Raw genomic sequence first — 14008 nt, forward strand, 5'->3', positions numbered from 1 at the left:
CGAGGGAGGTGGTCTGGAGATTGATGGCTGTTTATTCCCGAAAATCGATCGATAATTCTTCTCAATGTGGTATCCTAATACATATGTTACATATTGAATCTAATTAGAAAGCAATCTTTGTTCGAAGAGTACCCACACGTATAAACATCTGAAATAATGTACATATCACTTGAACTAGTATTGGCTACGCGTATAAAGACATTTCTTTTAGTATCCGTCGAAATCTTGCGATAACGAGCATAATTCTAGAATGCAACCTGCCAATAGCCGGGCCGGTTCTAGTAGTAACCGCTCAAGGAACGCTTCTGCGGTACTGTGCTTTGAATCCTAGGTCTAGCGTTCGTGGTAGTGGTATTGTTGGATGGACTATCTGTGGGAATCTGGAGGTTGGTATGCTCTAAAATGGAGCGATAATTGCTCTCTCCAAGAATCTCCTTCAGAGGCCCCTTTTCCGATAGTTTCTCCAGCACAGAATTTGCGATGCGTGCTCTTTTAACCCACGCGTTGAAGTAAGAAACAAGCATAGCATTTGTTTTCTCGACACGTAATTTGTATGGTGAACCCCTTTGGATGGTGTCTGTGGAAAAGTAGGACCTATCGAGTTGCTGCTCTAGGTGTTTTCGGCGTTTTTCTGCTAAACTGAAGTCCCGAGTCCTCACACTTTGGTCATCAATGAATTTGCGTAAATCCATGCAGTCAGAACAGGTGCAACGGATATTTGTTTTGGCTTTGAAATCCGCTGGTGGAGGGCTAGCTTTTTTGACAAAACCATTCACATAGGATTTCAATAAACCAAAGAGGAAGTCCTTTTCTCCAGCGGTCCAAGATCGTTTTGTCTGTGCTATATCCTCACAAATCCCCATCGCTACAGGGAATAGAAATTCATGAAAAGCGCTCGCCGCTGCATCACCCCTGACGTTATTGGCATATCTGGCAAGAACATTCATCACACCATCCGTGTCGGTCTCCATAGAACTGGCTAGCTTGATCAACTTGATCACTAATGTGGGAGAAATGCAGATATTCTTCCACCCATAACTAGTGTGGGAGTTTGTATGAGCTCCACTAAAGCTCAGATTTGATTCGTGTTCAATCTTGAAAGACTGGATAGCCTTTGGAAACAAGCGCCTTATCATTCCAGCTATCGCATCCTCATGTGAATTTTCTGCCGGCAAGCACTCGTTTGCAGATATAATGAACGAGGCAATAAAAGTAGTGTTCTCCAAATGGTGTTGTAAGTATTCCTCGATTCTACTCATTGTTAGTAGTGTAGTTACTGGGCTTAAGGTGTGTCTTACTTCTTCGTAAGTGACCCAGATACAGGCAAATTAGATAGCGATTTTGCCAGCTTTTGTCCATCAGACTCCGAACCTTCCAGTTGAGCGGAGATTGCATTGAGAAACATCACATTTTGCCAATCTATTACCTCATTCGAAAGCGATCGGTTCGTCTGTGTACAGACTGATTGGTATTCTTTCATAATATCGGACAATATGTGCAATCTTGGTCCAGATCTGTGCCCGTATTGGTCTGTGCCCTTGATCATCGTGTCCAGACTAGAAGATAAAGTCAGTAAAATAGCTCGATCAATGCTAACTGTGACTTACGGCTTGCGTATGGGGGTTATTCCATGATCAGCGATAACCTGGGCGATCAAGGCTATATGAGAGTCTGAGAAGTAACCAGCAAGCAATAAAGCCCGACCAAACAGTCCAAAGTCGGTGAGTTCCAACGCTCTCTTCATGATTAGATCCTGTAATTTCTCGAAAGTGTCATCGCTCGTATAAGATTTCAACGAAGTTAGAATGTTTAACACATGTGTTACTCGTTTCCGAGTCACAACTCCGTCCGATTGTTCATTTAGTATATGTTCACATTTCCCCATTATATGTCTGCTATTGCCTCGACCACTTTTCACCTGTTCGATTTCAAAAAGAAAGCTGACTTTCTTTGGAATAATCAGTATACCCTGGACATCGACCGTCAGAAATGAAGAACGGAAACGGGAATCAACTTTCGAATGCTAACTTACTGTCTCTCGGAAAAAGTGAGTTGCATGAGCACCTTCGTTGCCAGTAAAACCTTCAAAATCTTCATCATCCGGATCCCGCTCAAAAATATCACTCTGGACTATCATGCTTTCGGGGAATGACAGTTTTGCTCCGACTACTACGCCTTTGGTATCCACGACATGCAGTAATTCAAGGCTAGACTCATACACCTCCTCGAGATTATGAAAATCTTTACCGTTAAGTCGACGGCCACGGCCGTAACTGCCGTAGTAATCGTCGTGGTAATCATCCTCATATACATCTCCCGTAGTCGTTTTCTCGATATTTGCCAGGTAAATCTCACAATCGTTCTTGCGGCAGGCTTCCTGTAACTGGAGAAAGCGATGCTGATCAACTCCCTTGAGTCGAGAGGGTCTGAGCTCTGCAATGGAATACTTATGATCGAGTAGATATACAAGTGCTGGAGGGCAGTCGTCTTCAATATGGTCGCTCCAACTCCGTAGATTATGCATCGAATTCTCAACGGCACGAGCCCACGAAGCAAGCAGCTTGCTGAGATAGCCCATCTCACTGTCACGAGCTTTTACGATCATGGCTGATGGGCGGTGTATCATATTGTAAACAAGCACAATTCTATAGCCGGATACAACGGGTTTCACCTCGTGCATGACGTCGGCATACCAGGCAGCCCATGAGAAGCCAAATTCGGAGTTTCCCGCCGTGCTGAATATCATTTTTTTATCCTTATGTGAGGCAACCACATCACCTCCCTGATGTTTTGAGGGAAGACTGACAACGAGTGTCGCAAACATGCCGTCTGCCTTTTCTGAGTCCTGATGTGGTAAGAAAAAAGCGCCCTCTTCGTATATGAGCAATTTATACAGCTCTGCCTTGACCTCCTCTGGGTTTGCGGTAAGGCCTAGGCCCGTAATAGCCTCTTTTTTGAAATTGTCAAGTTGCGCTTTCCAAAGCGGGTTCTGAAGAGAAAACTGATTGGCATCAAGTTGCCAACTTTTGCGCACCGATTCATTCACCAATGTCTCGCTTCCCTTGCCGTAAGGGCTCATTCTGGAAGATTGAATCATAGCCTTCACTTGATCGGGTGTGACAGGAAGCCCGATGGCTCCAATACCAGGAACGTGAAGACCAGGAATAATAGCAGTAGATAGTTCTTTCGCTGTTATGAACGTGCCATTTGATTGGATTTCTGACAGGGTATCCAAGAGATTCCCTTTCAGTTCAGAAAGATCCTCCATGTCCTCGCTCTCGGAAGTATCATTTTCACCCTCAGAAAGACTGACCTTCATTTCCTTGTTCGCGCGAATGTCATTTTCATTCTCAGAAGTGTCAATGTCAGAAAGGTTGATTTCACACTCGATTGGCTCCATTTTAGTTTTATTCCTTAATGTTCATGTGTATTGATGGGAAGCTAGAGTCTCAGACATCAGCTAAAGGGGTTATCAACCTCAAGATGGAGGGGTTGCCAAGAGTTAAAATCCTACGGATGTGCCCATCACTTTCCCCTTTTTTCACTGACGCGTATCAAACTACCATAGGGTTAGGGTTATTAAATCTAACTTTATCATGCTACAAGTACAACCTTTAACACTCTCATTGTGTCTAGCAAGTTTGCGTGCGAGGAATATTATTTGAAAATATTTGATGAATGATGAAATGGCATACCAATACGAATCTATAAGTGCCGGGCTTTGAAGCACGTCGGGTAATAACACAATTGTAGCACATGTTGCTGGCATGTCGGGAATAACTTGCAGGGCCGATGTATTTCTATAACCCGGCCAACTTACTACTTATTCCGGAGAATGGCGGTCATGATTCTCAAGAGTATCATCCGCAGACACAGAAATCCCTCTCGCACCCCAGCGAGAACGAGTATGTTCATCGCCCTCAGCCTCAGGGTCCAGCGGCTCCTGTTCCTCGTCCTGGTTGTGGATCCTCTGCGAGTTCAAGATCTTCCCAACGAACCAACTCTTTCGAAGATCATCTGAATCGACAATGCCGCCGCGTCGGAGTTTCACTCGTTGACGTGTGTAGTATACCCAGGCAAAGTCGAGGTAAAGTAAGGTCTGCACAACGCCGAAGAAATCGGCGATCGGATCCCAATAATGCTCGGGTCCAAAGCCACGGACTAGCCAGTTCAGGATATACAAAGCTCTGTATGAGCCGAGAGTGATCAAATAGTATGAATCAATCACCGTCGGAACGGTTGTTTGGCGTAGTAAGAGAAGTTGCGGCAAGACGCACACGGATTCGAGAATGATCGAAAAAGCCCAAAGTGTCTATGACGGAGGATCGGTTAGCGGTTAGTCAAGTCTAGAACTAGCGCATTGCAGCTTGAATCATACCTCTGTGAACCAGAAAGACGGATAAGACCTATGACTTGCAGCCGCCCAAATTAAGAGCGAGATAGGTGCGCCAATCAGTGCACCTAAAACGCACCACGCGGCTAGCTTCCATGATCTTTCCCGTTCGCGTGTCCGGGGAAAGAAGTATGTCATCAATACGATAATATATATGGACGAGAGGATATAGAATAGCTTAAAGAATATGTTGTATGCATATTCCATTGACCACTGATGAAAGATATCGAGATATCTCGTCAGGAAGACGAGAGCGTATAGAATCTGCGTAAGGAGAGATACTCCTAAACAATCAATTTAGTTAGAATGGCCCTTATTTCGAAATTTGAAGAGAAATTGAGAGATCGACTATTTCGTACCCTCGGAGCTACGATTCCGATGAATAGCCCAGATCAAGATACATTTCGACGAAATATGCGCCAAATCGCCGAGGATCCGAAACACATTCATAGGCATGATGCAGTGTTTCGCTGTAGCGCTATGAACAAACTCCCATGAAATGTGCTGGTCGTATGTCAAAACCAGGAGCTTGAGCGAAGTGGCATAACCGGAGGTCGGTGGATATACACTCTTCGGCAACTACACAGAAGTGCGCGTGGTTGGTGCGATAGAATCTCTGCTGAAGAGGATATAATATTGTAAGAAATGGCACGAAATATAATTTCAGGCGAGTCTTTGCAGGTATTAATAGTTGCTTAAGTGGCAGGTAACATGAAGCTCGGGGAACGAAGGTAAAGCCCAGCACCTCACGAGCTAGGCTGCGACGCCACGTCAGGGCAGGTCATTTTGACCAATAGGAAGCTACAATGCGAACGATGCACGTGACAGTCCTTGATCATTCCTTATGATATTTGAAACAAGTAGGCTTACTGTTTTACTAGTAGATTTATGTAATAGACAATGTGTACTCACCGTCTAGACGTACCTGCCAAAGAGAACTAGTCTTGATCATAGATGAAGGTGGAATGAATGTGAGAAAACTAGGACAAATAGTCTTGAATATTGCTATGAGACCTGAGAAATAGTTTTAACTGCCGAAAAGACAGTTTCGGTAGACAGCAGTGTTGTCGTAAGCATGCAGTCTATCCATTTGAACAATGCTAACTTTTCGTTCATTATCACACGTAGAGGATGATCTTCTGTCTGAAGAAAAGATTTTCCGCTTGCTCTCCATTGTATCAATGTCCGTTCGATATTTCGGTTTTACCGTCCTCTTTATTTCATTTCATCGAGACATTCCAACACTAAGTATCCTAATCCGAACATGTTCGCAGCATTTAAGCAACGAGCTCAATGACACCACCAGCCTCCTTGATCTTGCGCTCAGCTTCCTTGCTGACGTAGCGAGCCTTGACAACGATGGGGACTTCAGGAAGACGGCCCTTTCCGAGGACCTTAGCGTAACCCAAAGAAAGGAGATCGAGAACGATGGCCTTATCGGAAGGAGCGTTACCAGCGACATACTTCTCGCGGGTCTCCTCGGGGACGAGAGACCAGAGCTGTAGTACCATAGTTAGCGCGATCCCACTATATTTTTTATCCTCTCATCACACAAATATATGATGTCTCTGAGGAGGAATTGGCGGATGGGATTTATTTACCTTGTCGAGGTTGATGGTGGGCTTCCAGTAGTGGTTGCGCTGGAGATGGAAGTGTCTCATACCAACCTTACCGAAGTAACCAGGGTGGTACTTGTCGAGGTTAGTACGGTGGTGGTGCTATATCCAAACATGTTAGCTATCGATACTCCGTTTGTTTTTCCTTTTCAGCAAAAGATTCATACCTGACCACCGGCCATACCACGACCACCCGGGTGCTTCCTGTGCTTTCCAATACGACCATGACCGGCGGAGACGTGACCGCGGTGTTTCCGCGTCTTGGTGAGTCTGGTAGGCATGGCGGCGGTTGTTGTCTGTTGCTGTCGACTTCCAGATTGCAAGGAGCAAGAATGAGAGGCCGCCCAGATCAGATTGGATTGTGTGTTCTTCGCTTAGAGCCGAATCAGGTTAGCGCATAATTTTTTGTGCGCCAGAATAGAGTTGGTGTGGGTCTGAGAGATTATTGGCTCATGGATAGCGGATCCACTAGCCGGCTTAGGCTAACCATTTTGAGAGAGGGGATCTGTTCCCCCGCGTCCTTCTTTGCGACCAGAGCTGCAGCTTATATCAAAGACGACTGTCCTTATTTGACCTATGCTCTAGCTTAGTAGCTCGGCCTACCACCGCTCAGGGATGCAAGCTCTGATATTACCAACATGCGACTCATCAAAAGCAGCATTGAACACAATGGCTCCGGGGCCGTTACACTATGCCCCGAGGAGCCTGAAGATATGGTCTGTTGTTCCAAACCAAAAAAAATATGTTAAGAAGACACTAAATTTGACTGTCTTTCATTACAGTGGCATGCCTATAATCTCATCCGGCCAAACGACCTCCTGCGGGCCAGCGCAATTCGCAAAGTCACCACAGCACAAGACAGCGGCACAACAGTATCACAACGAGTACATCTCATGCTCCAAATCCGTGTAAAGGGGCTAGACTTCGACCCAAACAGTTCACAGTTACATGTAAGCGGGCAAATCATGAATGAGACACAGCATACAAGAATAGGGCAACATCATACACTCGACCTGGAATTGCATCGCAATTTCACGTTAGAGAAAGAGGTCGGTGCGGAGGGGGAAGGGGTGGGATGGGATAGTATCGCTATTGATATGCTGAAGGATGCAGTGGATGAAGGCGGGAAAAGAAGAGCGGAAGCTGTTGCCGTTGTGATGCAGGAAGGACTGGCTCATATATGCTTCATCACACAATTCCAAACGATATTAAAACAGAAGGTTGAAATGTCAATTCCGCGAAAACGCGCTGGAGGTGGGGACCATGATAAGGTTTGTACTGCATTTCTTCTTGAAAGATCCAATAGAGCTGGACTTAACATTATACAAAGGGACTATCAAAATTCTTTCAAGTCACCTTAGACACACTGCTCCGCCAAATAGAGTTCAATACAAATATAACATCCAGCAACAATAACGACGACTCGTCGAGGCCGATCCTCCTAGCATCGCCAGGATTTGTCGCAGCAGGCTTCCAGAAGTATATTCAATCCGCCGCCTCGACAAACATGCCTTCTTTAAAGAGACTTTTACCGAGTATCGTGGTAGTGCACTCGGCTTCTGGATATCTCCATTCTCTCTCCGAAGTTCTTCAGTCACCGTCCGTCCGAACGCTGCTGTCAGATACCAAGTACGCACGAGAAACAAAGTTAATGGACGACTTTCTAGACCACTTGCGCAAGGACACCAACAAAGCAACCTACGGACCTCGAGAAGTCGAACACGCTGTAGACCAAGGCGCTGTTGGGAGAGGTGGAGGCGTTCTCATAATCTCAAACAGATTATTCCGTTCGCAAGATGTGGCCGAGCGGAAGCGCTGGGTTGGGCTAGTTGATCGTGTGCGCGAAGTTGAAGGCGGAGAAGTTCGCGTATTGAGCTCAGATCACGAAAGTGGGAAGCGACTCGAGGGATTGGGTGGCGTTGCTGCACTTTTGACATTCCCAGTTGCTGAAGAAGATTTTAGTTCTGATGATGATGATAATGACGCGCATAACGACCAACAGCATGCTATTGAGGCGCATTAGTGAACAATAGATAGATATAATAAAATATATAACCAAGATTTTATATACCATAGCAAACCCGGTGTTATTGCCCAAGTTCCTCGAGGAGAACATCGCTATATGTTGGGAATGGTCTCCCATTTTGTGCAATATCTCCCACAATCGTACGATTCACTTCAACATTGTCAACCAAAGCCAACCATACTATCAAGATCTCTCACGTCTTGCGTTGATAGAGGCAAGTCGCCAAATTCGTCTTCTACATCGACGTATGATTGAGGATATGATTTTTCAGCCAGAAGGGTCTTCGTATCTTGGTTGACACATTTCTCCGGTAATGAATGGAGATGGCCTCTTTGCTGCAAAGAAGACGACGCTACTGCCACCGACTTTTTGAAAGCGTCCACAGATGGCGCGCTGTAGATCGATGCACTGTTCACATTTTTATTGATATTAGGGCATTCCAATTGCTGCTTCTGGACAGGCTGTTGATTTGGTGCCCAGACCTTTGGTGAAGGCTGATGGGCGGATGTGCCCAAGGTAGTATTCCGCGATGCATGGCTGAATTTTGTCGGAGTCAAATTGTTGGCAATATGGCTCACATATTGTGTATTAACAGTTTTGACATTTGGTAGAGCATGTATCGGCGCCGAAGAAGATTGAACAACAGGATGCGTCACTGGTTCTGCATCTAAACCTTTCGTCTTATTGAGATCATGCGAGACCGCCGTCGGCTTGGGATTCTCAAAATTTTCAAGAATGGTAGGATCAAGAGTTTGCAGCAGAAGAGATGTGTCGTCTTCGAAAGACTCGCTGAGACTGTTCACAGCGGGCGGGGCCTCTAACATACTTTGCGCTGGTACTTGTGTTTGTATAGCGTTATGTGTTGTAGCAGAAGAGTTCAAACTTTTTTGGCTGTTCTCTATGCTTGCAATATGCTTTTCCAAATCGATGTCATCCAACAAGTCATCTCCGAGCTCAGTTTCAAGGTCACTGAAGTCTTCCGAGACGCAATTAACTGCTTCTTCTGTCTTACTGGGTTGTTGCTGCTGTTGTAACACATCCGCCTCCTCCTGTACAGGAGAAATGTGGTGATCACCATGTCCATCATCTCCAGACTCATCCAATTCCTCTCCTTCCGAATTTTCTGGCTCCAGGTTTGTTCCAAAATCTTCCGCTTCTTCTTGGATTTGTCCTTTCACTTCATCCAGCTTACTATTCCTCCTCGCCCCAAGGAAATTCACCAGCAAAGGCTGACTAGCCGGAATCTTGACCGTATTCGGATCCGGAATCCCCAATCTTCTTCGTTCTTCACGTTGTTTAGCTTCCTTTTCAGCTCTCTTCTTCTTATTCGCTAACTTCCTTTTCTCTCTTTCCCGGAGTTGTTTGGCTTTCTTCTCTCGCTCTTCTTCCCTTTCAATCTGTTCGATTTGGGACGCGGTAAATTCGAAGCGTTTGTTCGATCTTTGGTATCTTCGGCGCACTGTCCGAGACTTTTCTAGGATCCGGCGTGGTTGTTGCTGTTTGTGCTGGCCGTGGGTGGGCATTGCAGTTTTCTGCTTCTGTTGATATGTCGCTAGCGGCGTCAGTAGCGACGACAGGTCCGATATAACGAGGCATCGAAAGAATATAGATCGTCTGTATCAAGAACAGGGGATTGATGTGATTTTAAAATCATTTGTTCTACGGAACAGAAGAGGATAATTGTAAACAAACATTGTCTGACAAATGATTGGCAGAAACAGGGGCAGGCGGTGAATACTATACTGGTAAATGGCATTGGATTGTTCACTAAGAAAAGTATACTACATATTCTACAGGAGCTCTCTACGATTGTGCAAATGGTCATGCTTTTCTTTTTTTGAATGTTTGAAATTTGATTGCACTTCTGTTTTATTTGCCAACACAGAACCCATGCGATACATCATCAAATGAAGCTTCAAATGATAACCCGGTATGACATTCGGAGATTATCATCAGACTTCTTCAAGAGGGTTTTCACTTGAATAGCATTGCATGTAGCCCAGTCGACATCGTAAACCACGGTTGTCGGAAAGGATATCGTATAACCGCTCTCCAAGCTCAAATCATGTGGCAGCACGTCTATGTAATCGTCCACAACCGCCCACCAGATTTTTTGTACCAATTGGGGATAAATTGGTATATCGGAAAAGAAGAGATATTTAAGGAGGATAAGTTTGGCGGATTGTTTTCCTTCTTGTCGAGTGATTCTCAAAAGGGAAAAGAGAAAAGGTGACCATGAATTTTGAAAAACTCCAGGGATGGAACAAAGAAAAAGAAGAAAATGCGAGAAACCAAGTTATTCATTCACACATGTGGATGTAAATTAGATAATTTACTCGTCATCTTCCTCCTCCTCGTCAACGGTGGTCTTGGCAATACGGTCCAAATCACGTTGGCCGCTCTGGGTGATCCGTCGGCCACCCTTCTCTTCGTCAATCTCAACGACACCAATCTTCTCGAGGGCCTGGAGTACTCGGCGGTCGACCTGGCCGGAGGCATCAACGTGGTGGGAAGGGCGAGAGCCACGGTTCTTGGGGGATCCATGGACCTTGCGGAGACGGCCAACGCCGACGGTCTTGCGGAGGTAGATATGACGAGCGACAGCGGCGGCGCGAACGTAGAACCTGTAAAATTCCGATTAGAGGACGTTTTAGTCATGAGAACGATTCGGTAGCATACCAGTCAGCGTCCTGGGGAGGGAGCTCGTTGGAAGCGGAGGTCTTGACAGTATCGACCCAACCTGTGAAGAGTCAGAATTTGCTACTCATAACAGTGCGTCATATTGTAACTCACCAGGGATGGCGAGCTTTCCCTGACGCTTCAAGAAAGCGGAGTAAGCGCCGATGAACTTTTGGGCCTGGAAAATGGGAATGTTAGCCTCGATGTCTAGAAACTTTATATCAAAATTTCTCTTCAATGTCCGTATCGCATTTCACATTCTCTCGTCTGTATCTTTGGTGCCAATTCTGCGTATATCATAGATCCAACGTCGTATGTCAAACACCCAATGAATATCTTTTCAATCCCATAAGCGTGTCCGACAATCTCTAATCCTTATGCATCCATTTCTTCCCAGATTTGCGCAAGCCCAGGCATAGACGAAGAGGTGCGAAAAACCGATAGCCAGAGAAATCGGCAAGAATCCTTCTTCTCGCGATAGTTCGCCCACAAGAGAACCCGCAAAATCTTCCAACAAGAAAGAAACATAGAGTAGGGTGGCATCTTACATCGACGTCCCGGACTGTGACACCACCCATATTTGCGACTTTTTTTATTCTTCGTTTAAAAAGACTTGTCGAAGAAACGGAATACGAGGGCCGGTGGTTCGTCGAAAAGAAAGTGTCGTCGTCGTCTTCGAGATTAGAGACATTAAACTGGTTGCCGAGTTTGGGTGGTTAATTGATCGCGAAGATTTGTGGGATTACCTAAGCGGATTTTGTGCGGGAGCGGGTTTCGCTTGGCCTTTTTCAGTTAGATTGAGTTTTGGAGAATGTGATTGGTCGCTGGTTTTGAGCTTCCCGTATTGGCCTGGTTTGTGAGGCAGGTGTTGGATGTCTGATACGCTAATCCCATTCTGGACGACCTTACTAATCGGTGAATCCCCGGAAAAACACAATTGCCGATCCCAGGTTTGGCACAATATCGACAGCCCTATTTTTGGATTCAGGATTGCTATTTTGCCACTATATTGTGTATATAAAGAGGATCAAGATGCGTAGCTAGCTGTGTTTTAGAGAGGGTGCAAATCAGAGTCAATTTATTCCTCACCCAGATTGTACGCTCCTATCAGAGCCTAACCCCGTTCGGACTAGTACCAAAAGATTCCAATAGCAGGCAGATGTCACGTGGCTTCACGTTGTGTTTTGTAGGGATCTGCTTACTCCACTCTCTGCAAGCAAGGCATAGGACAACCTTGGTGGAATGAAGACTGCAAGAAAGCTTTACACAATTACGCTCAGGCCTCTGCTCAAAGACAGACTTCCGCAGGATAACTAGATGGTCTCAACGACAATTTTGGCGAGAGAAGCTCTCTACGGTAACACAAATGAAGGATGTCTTTAATATGAGTAAATGGGAGTAAATGGCATAAGTCCACAGGCACCTTCCGAAGCCCTCCACTGAAGAATCCACTGAGACCCAATAGCCTCCCAGCAGTTACTATACATGAGAAACGAGACGTACTAGTCCGTAATCTTCTCCAAAACTTGGCTGAGGTAGGAGACATACCTCTGGACTCCCCAGCAGTCCCTACCACTAGTCTCTACTTCCCAGATATAATAATGACATAGATGGAGGAGTCAGTACTTCAGGCAGGAAACATAGCCCCTGGCTCAGACGAAATCCCAACCTGTAAACTCAAAGTGGCATGGCCTCTGATTAAGGATAAGGTACTAATGTTATACCAAGAGTGCCTAAAGATTGATTATCACCCAAAATGCTTTCGACATGCAATCTTAGCAATTATCCAGAAACCAAAAAAGACTGATTGGTTCTTACCCAGATTATACAGACTGATTGCTCTCTTATCAGTTCTTGGCAAAGGACTTGAGCGCTTAGTGGCACAGAATATGGCATGGATCTCTATACACTACAAAGTATTAGCAAGGCAATAGTTTGGGGCTCTCCCACTAAGATCTATAAATGATCTGACCACATGCCTAACACATGATATTGAACAAGCACTAAATCAAGGCATGACTGCCTCACTCCTTACCCTAGATGTCAAGGGCGCTTTTGATGCCGTTCTTCCTAGTAGACTCATCCACAGATTACGTGAGCAGGGCTGGCCCATCAATCTTATTCTCTGGATTGCCTCCTTTGCTACTGGGCGATCAGTCCAGATCCAACTCGATGGAGAGATTGGCCCCTCAACAGACATTGCCTGAGTCTTCCACAAGGATCCCCAGTATCTAGCATTCTTTTCATGCTCTACATAGCGCCCCTATCCCATCTAGGAAACCCAAGGAACAGATTTAGTTACATAGATGACATAGCTAACCTAGCAATCTCAACATCTCTTGCTACTAACTGCGAAGCCTTATCAGACTCACTACAAGAAGCTCTAAACTAGAGCGCTATAGAGGGTATTACATTTGCACTATATAAATATAAGCTTCTTCACTTCTCCCGACATAAAGTAGACCAGGACCCAACCCGCACACCTTCAGTAAAAGCTAGATCTATCACAATCTCAGAAAATACTAAACGGCTATATCTACGTTGGCTAGGAATCCTCTTTAATAAAAAGCTAATATTTAAATAGTATATTAGTAAAACAGTATCTAAAGTTCTCACTGTGACTAATGCCCTTCGCTCTCTAGGGAATACTATCCGAGGAGTCAAACCTTATTTACTATAGCAGGCTGTATTAGCCTGTATACTCTATAAAGTATACTATGGCGCAGAAACCTAGTGGCCAGGATATACTCGCCCTGGGCCTTTCTAAATTTCAAACTAAGTTAGAGAACATCTTGAGAAACTAACCAAAGTAATACTAGTAGGCGCAAGAGTAGTCCTTCCAGTTTTCCACATAACCCCAATATCTGTTCTATACTGAGAGTCTGGATTCTCTCTGCCAGAAATTGAACTAGATTAAATAGCCCTCCAAACATCTGTCCGCCTATGGCGTCTTGATCCAAACCACCCACTCCAAAGACGCGCAGAACAGATAGCCAGAGACAGTCAACAAACCAGTTGATTTGCCCGCCGAGTGCTGGCGCTCCCCAACTCTGAATAAATAAACCCTCTACAACATGCTCCCTGGTACCCTCGCGAGTCTCGTGAGAATGCCCAAGCTCAAATAGGAGCTCCCATAGGACGCACTAAGGAATAGGCAGCGGCTGATTTCGTAGACTTCCAACGCACTATCCCTAGCTCAGATATTGTAATCTTTTTAGATGGATCTAGGCTAGTAGATGGATGTGCAGGGGGTGGCTATATTAGACTTTAAGCATATTATTAGTTCCTCCACTC

At 45.3% G+C, this 14008-nt stretch overlaps 6 protein-coding genes across 6 annotated transcripts, besides 2 other annotated features; 1 reads left to right on the forward strand and 5 right to left on the reverse strand.

The window, feature by feature from the left end:
* Window positions 1-127: 127 nt before the first annotated feature.
* Window positions 128-3400, reverse strand: TSTA_016850 (uncharacterized protein; the record flags this gene model as incomplete). Its single annotated transcript, XM_002483799.1, has 4 exons — window positions 128-1251; window positions 1299-1556; window positions 1608-1753; window positions 2033-3400. 4 exons carry the CDS (start codon window positions 3398-3400, stop codon window positions 279-281), a joined length of 2745 nt encoding a protein of 914 aa, XP_002483844.1. The 3' UTR covers window positions 128-278.
* Window positions 3401-3626: 226 nt separating this feature from the next.
* Window positions 3627-5113, reverse strand: TSTA_016860 (protein-ER retention receptor, putative). The gene is made up of 3 exons (XM_002483800.1): window positions 4753-5113; window positions 4379-4677; window positions 3627-4312 (listed from the first exon to the last, which is right to left on the reverse strand). Exons 1-3 carry the CDS (start codon window positions 4847-4849, stop codon window positions 3824-3826), a joined length of 885 nt encoding a protein of 294 aa, XP_002483845.1. The 5' UTR covers window positions 4850-5113; the 3' UTR covers window positions 3627-3823.
* A 244-nt stretch (window positions 5114-5357) lies between these two features.
* Window positions 5358-6330, reverse strand: TSTA_016870 (60S ribosomal protein L28). The gene is made up of 3 exons (XM_002483801.1): window positions 6177-6330; window positions 5995-6111; window positions 5358-5892 (listed from the first exon to the last, which is right to left on the reverse strand). Exons 1-3 carry the CDS (start codon window positions 6288-6290, stop codon window positions 5671-5673), a joined length of 453 nt encoding a protein of 150 aa, XP_002483846.1. The 5' UTR covers window positions 6291-6330; the 3' UTR covers window positions 5358-5670.
* Window positions 6331-6647: 317 nt separating this feature from the next.
* TSTA_016880 (translation factor pelota, putative) lies at window positions 6648-8032 on the forward strand (the record flags this gene model as incomplete). Its single annotated transcript, XM_002483802.1, has 3 exons — window positions 6648-6725; window positions 6792-7280; window positions 7340-8032. The coding sequence occupies 3 exons, from the start codon at window positions 6648-6650 to the stop codon at window positions 8030-8032; spliced, it is 1260 nt and encodes a 419-aa protein (XP_002483847.1).
* Window positions 7296-9558, reverse strand: TSTA_016890 (uncharacterized protein; the record flags this gene model as incomplete). The annotated part of the gene is made up of 3 exons (XM_002483803.1): window positions 7296-8015; window positions 8081-8185; window positions 8217-9558. 2 exons carry the CDS (start codon window positions 9556-9558, stop codon window positions 8097-8099), a joined length of 1431 nt encoding a protein of 476 aa, XP_002483848.1. The 3' UTR covers window positions 7296-8015; window positions 8081-8096.
* A 316-nt stretch (window positions 9559-9874) lies between these two features.
* Window positions 9875-11428, reverse strand: TSTA_016900 (40S ribosomal protein S19). The gene is made up of 4 exons (XM_002483804.1): window positions 11263-11428; window positions 10829-10892; window positions 10715-10775; window positions 9875-10659 (listed from the first exon to the last, which is right to left on the reverse strand). Exons 1-4 carry the CDS (start codon window positions 11290-11292, stop codon window positions 10368-10370), a joined length of 447 nt encoding a protein of 148 aa, XP_002483849.1. The 5' UTR covers window positions 11293-11428; the 3' UTR covers window positions 9875-10367.
* Window positions 11429-11928: 500 nt separating this feature from the next.
* Window positions 11929-12891: a mobile genetic element.
* A 32-nt stretch (window positions 12892-12923) lies between these two features.
* Window positions 12924-14008: part of a mobile genetic element that runs on past the window's edge.

Source organism: Talaromyces stipitatus, genomic scaffold (genome assembly GCF_000003125.1).
Source record: "Talaromyces stipitatus ATCC 10500 scf_1105507295549 genomic scaffold, whole genome shotgun sequence".
In the NCBI taxonomy this organism is placed as follows: Eukaryota; Fungi; Ascomycota; class Eurotiomycetes; order Eurotiales; family Trichocomaceae; genus Talaromyces; species Talaromyces stipitatus.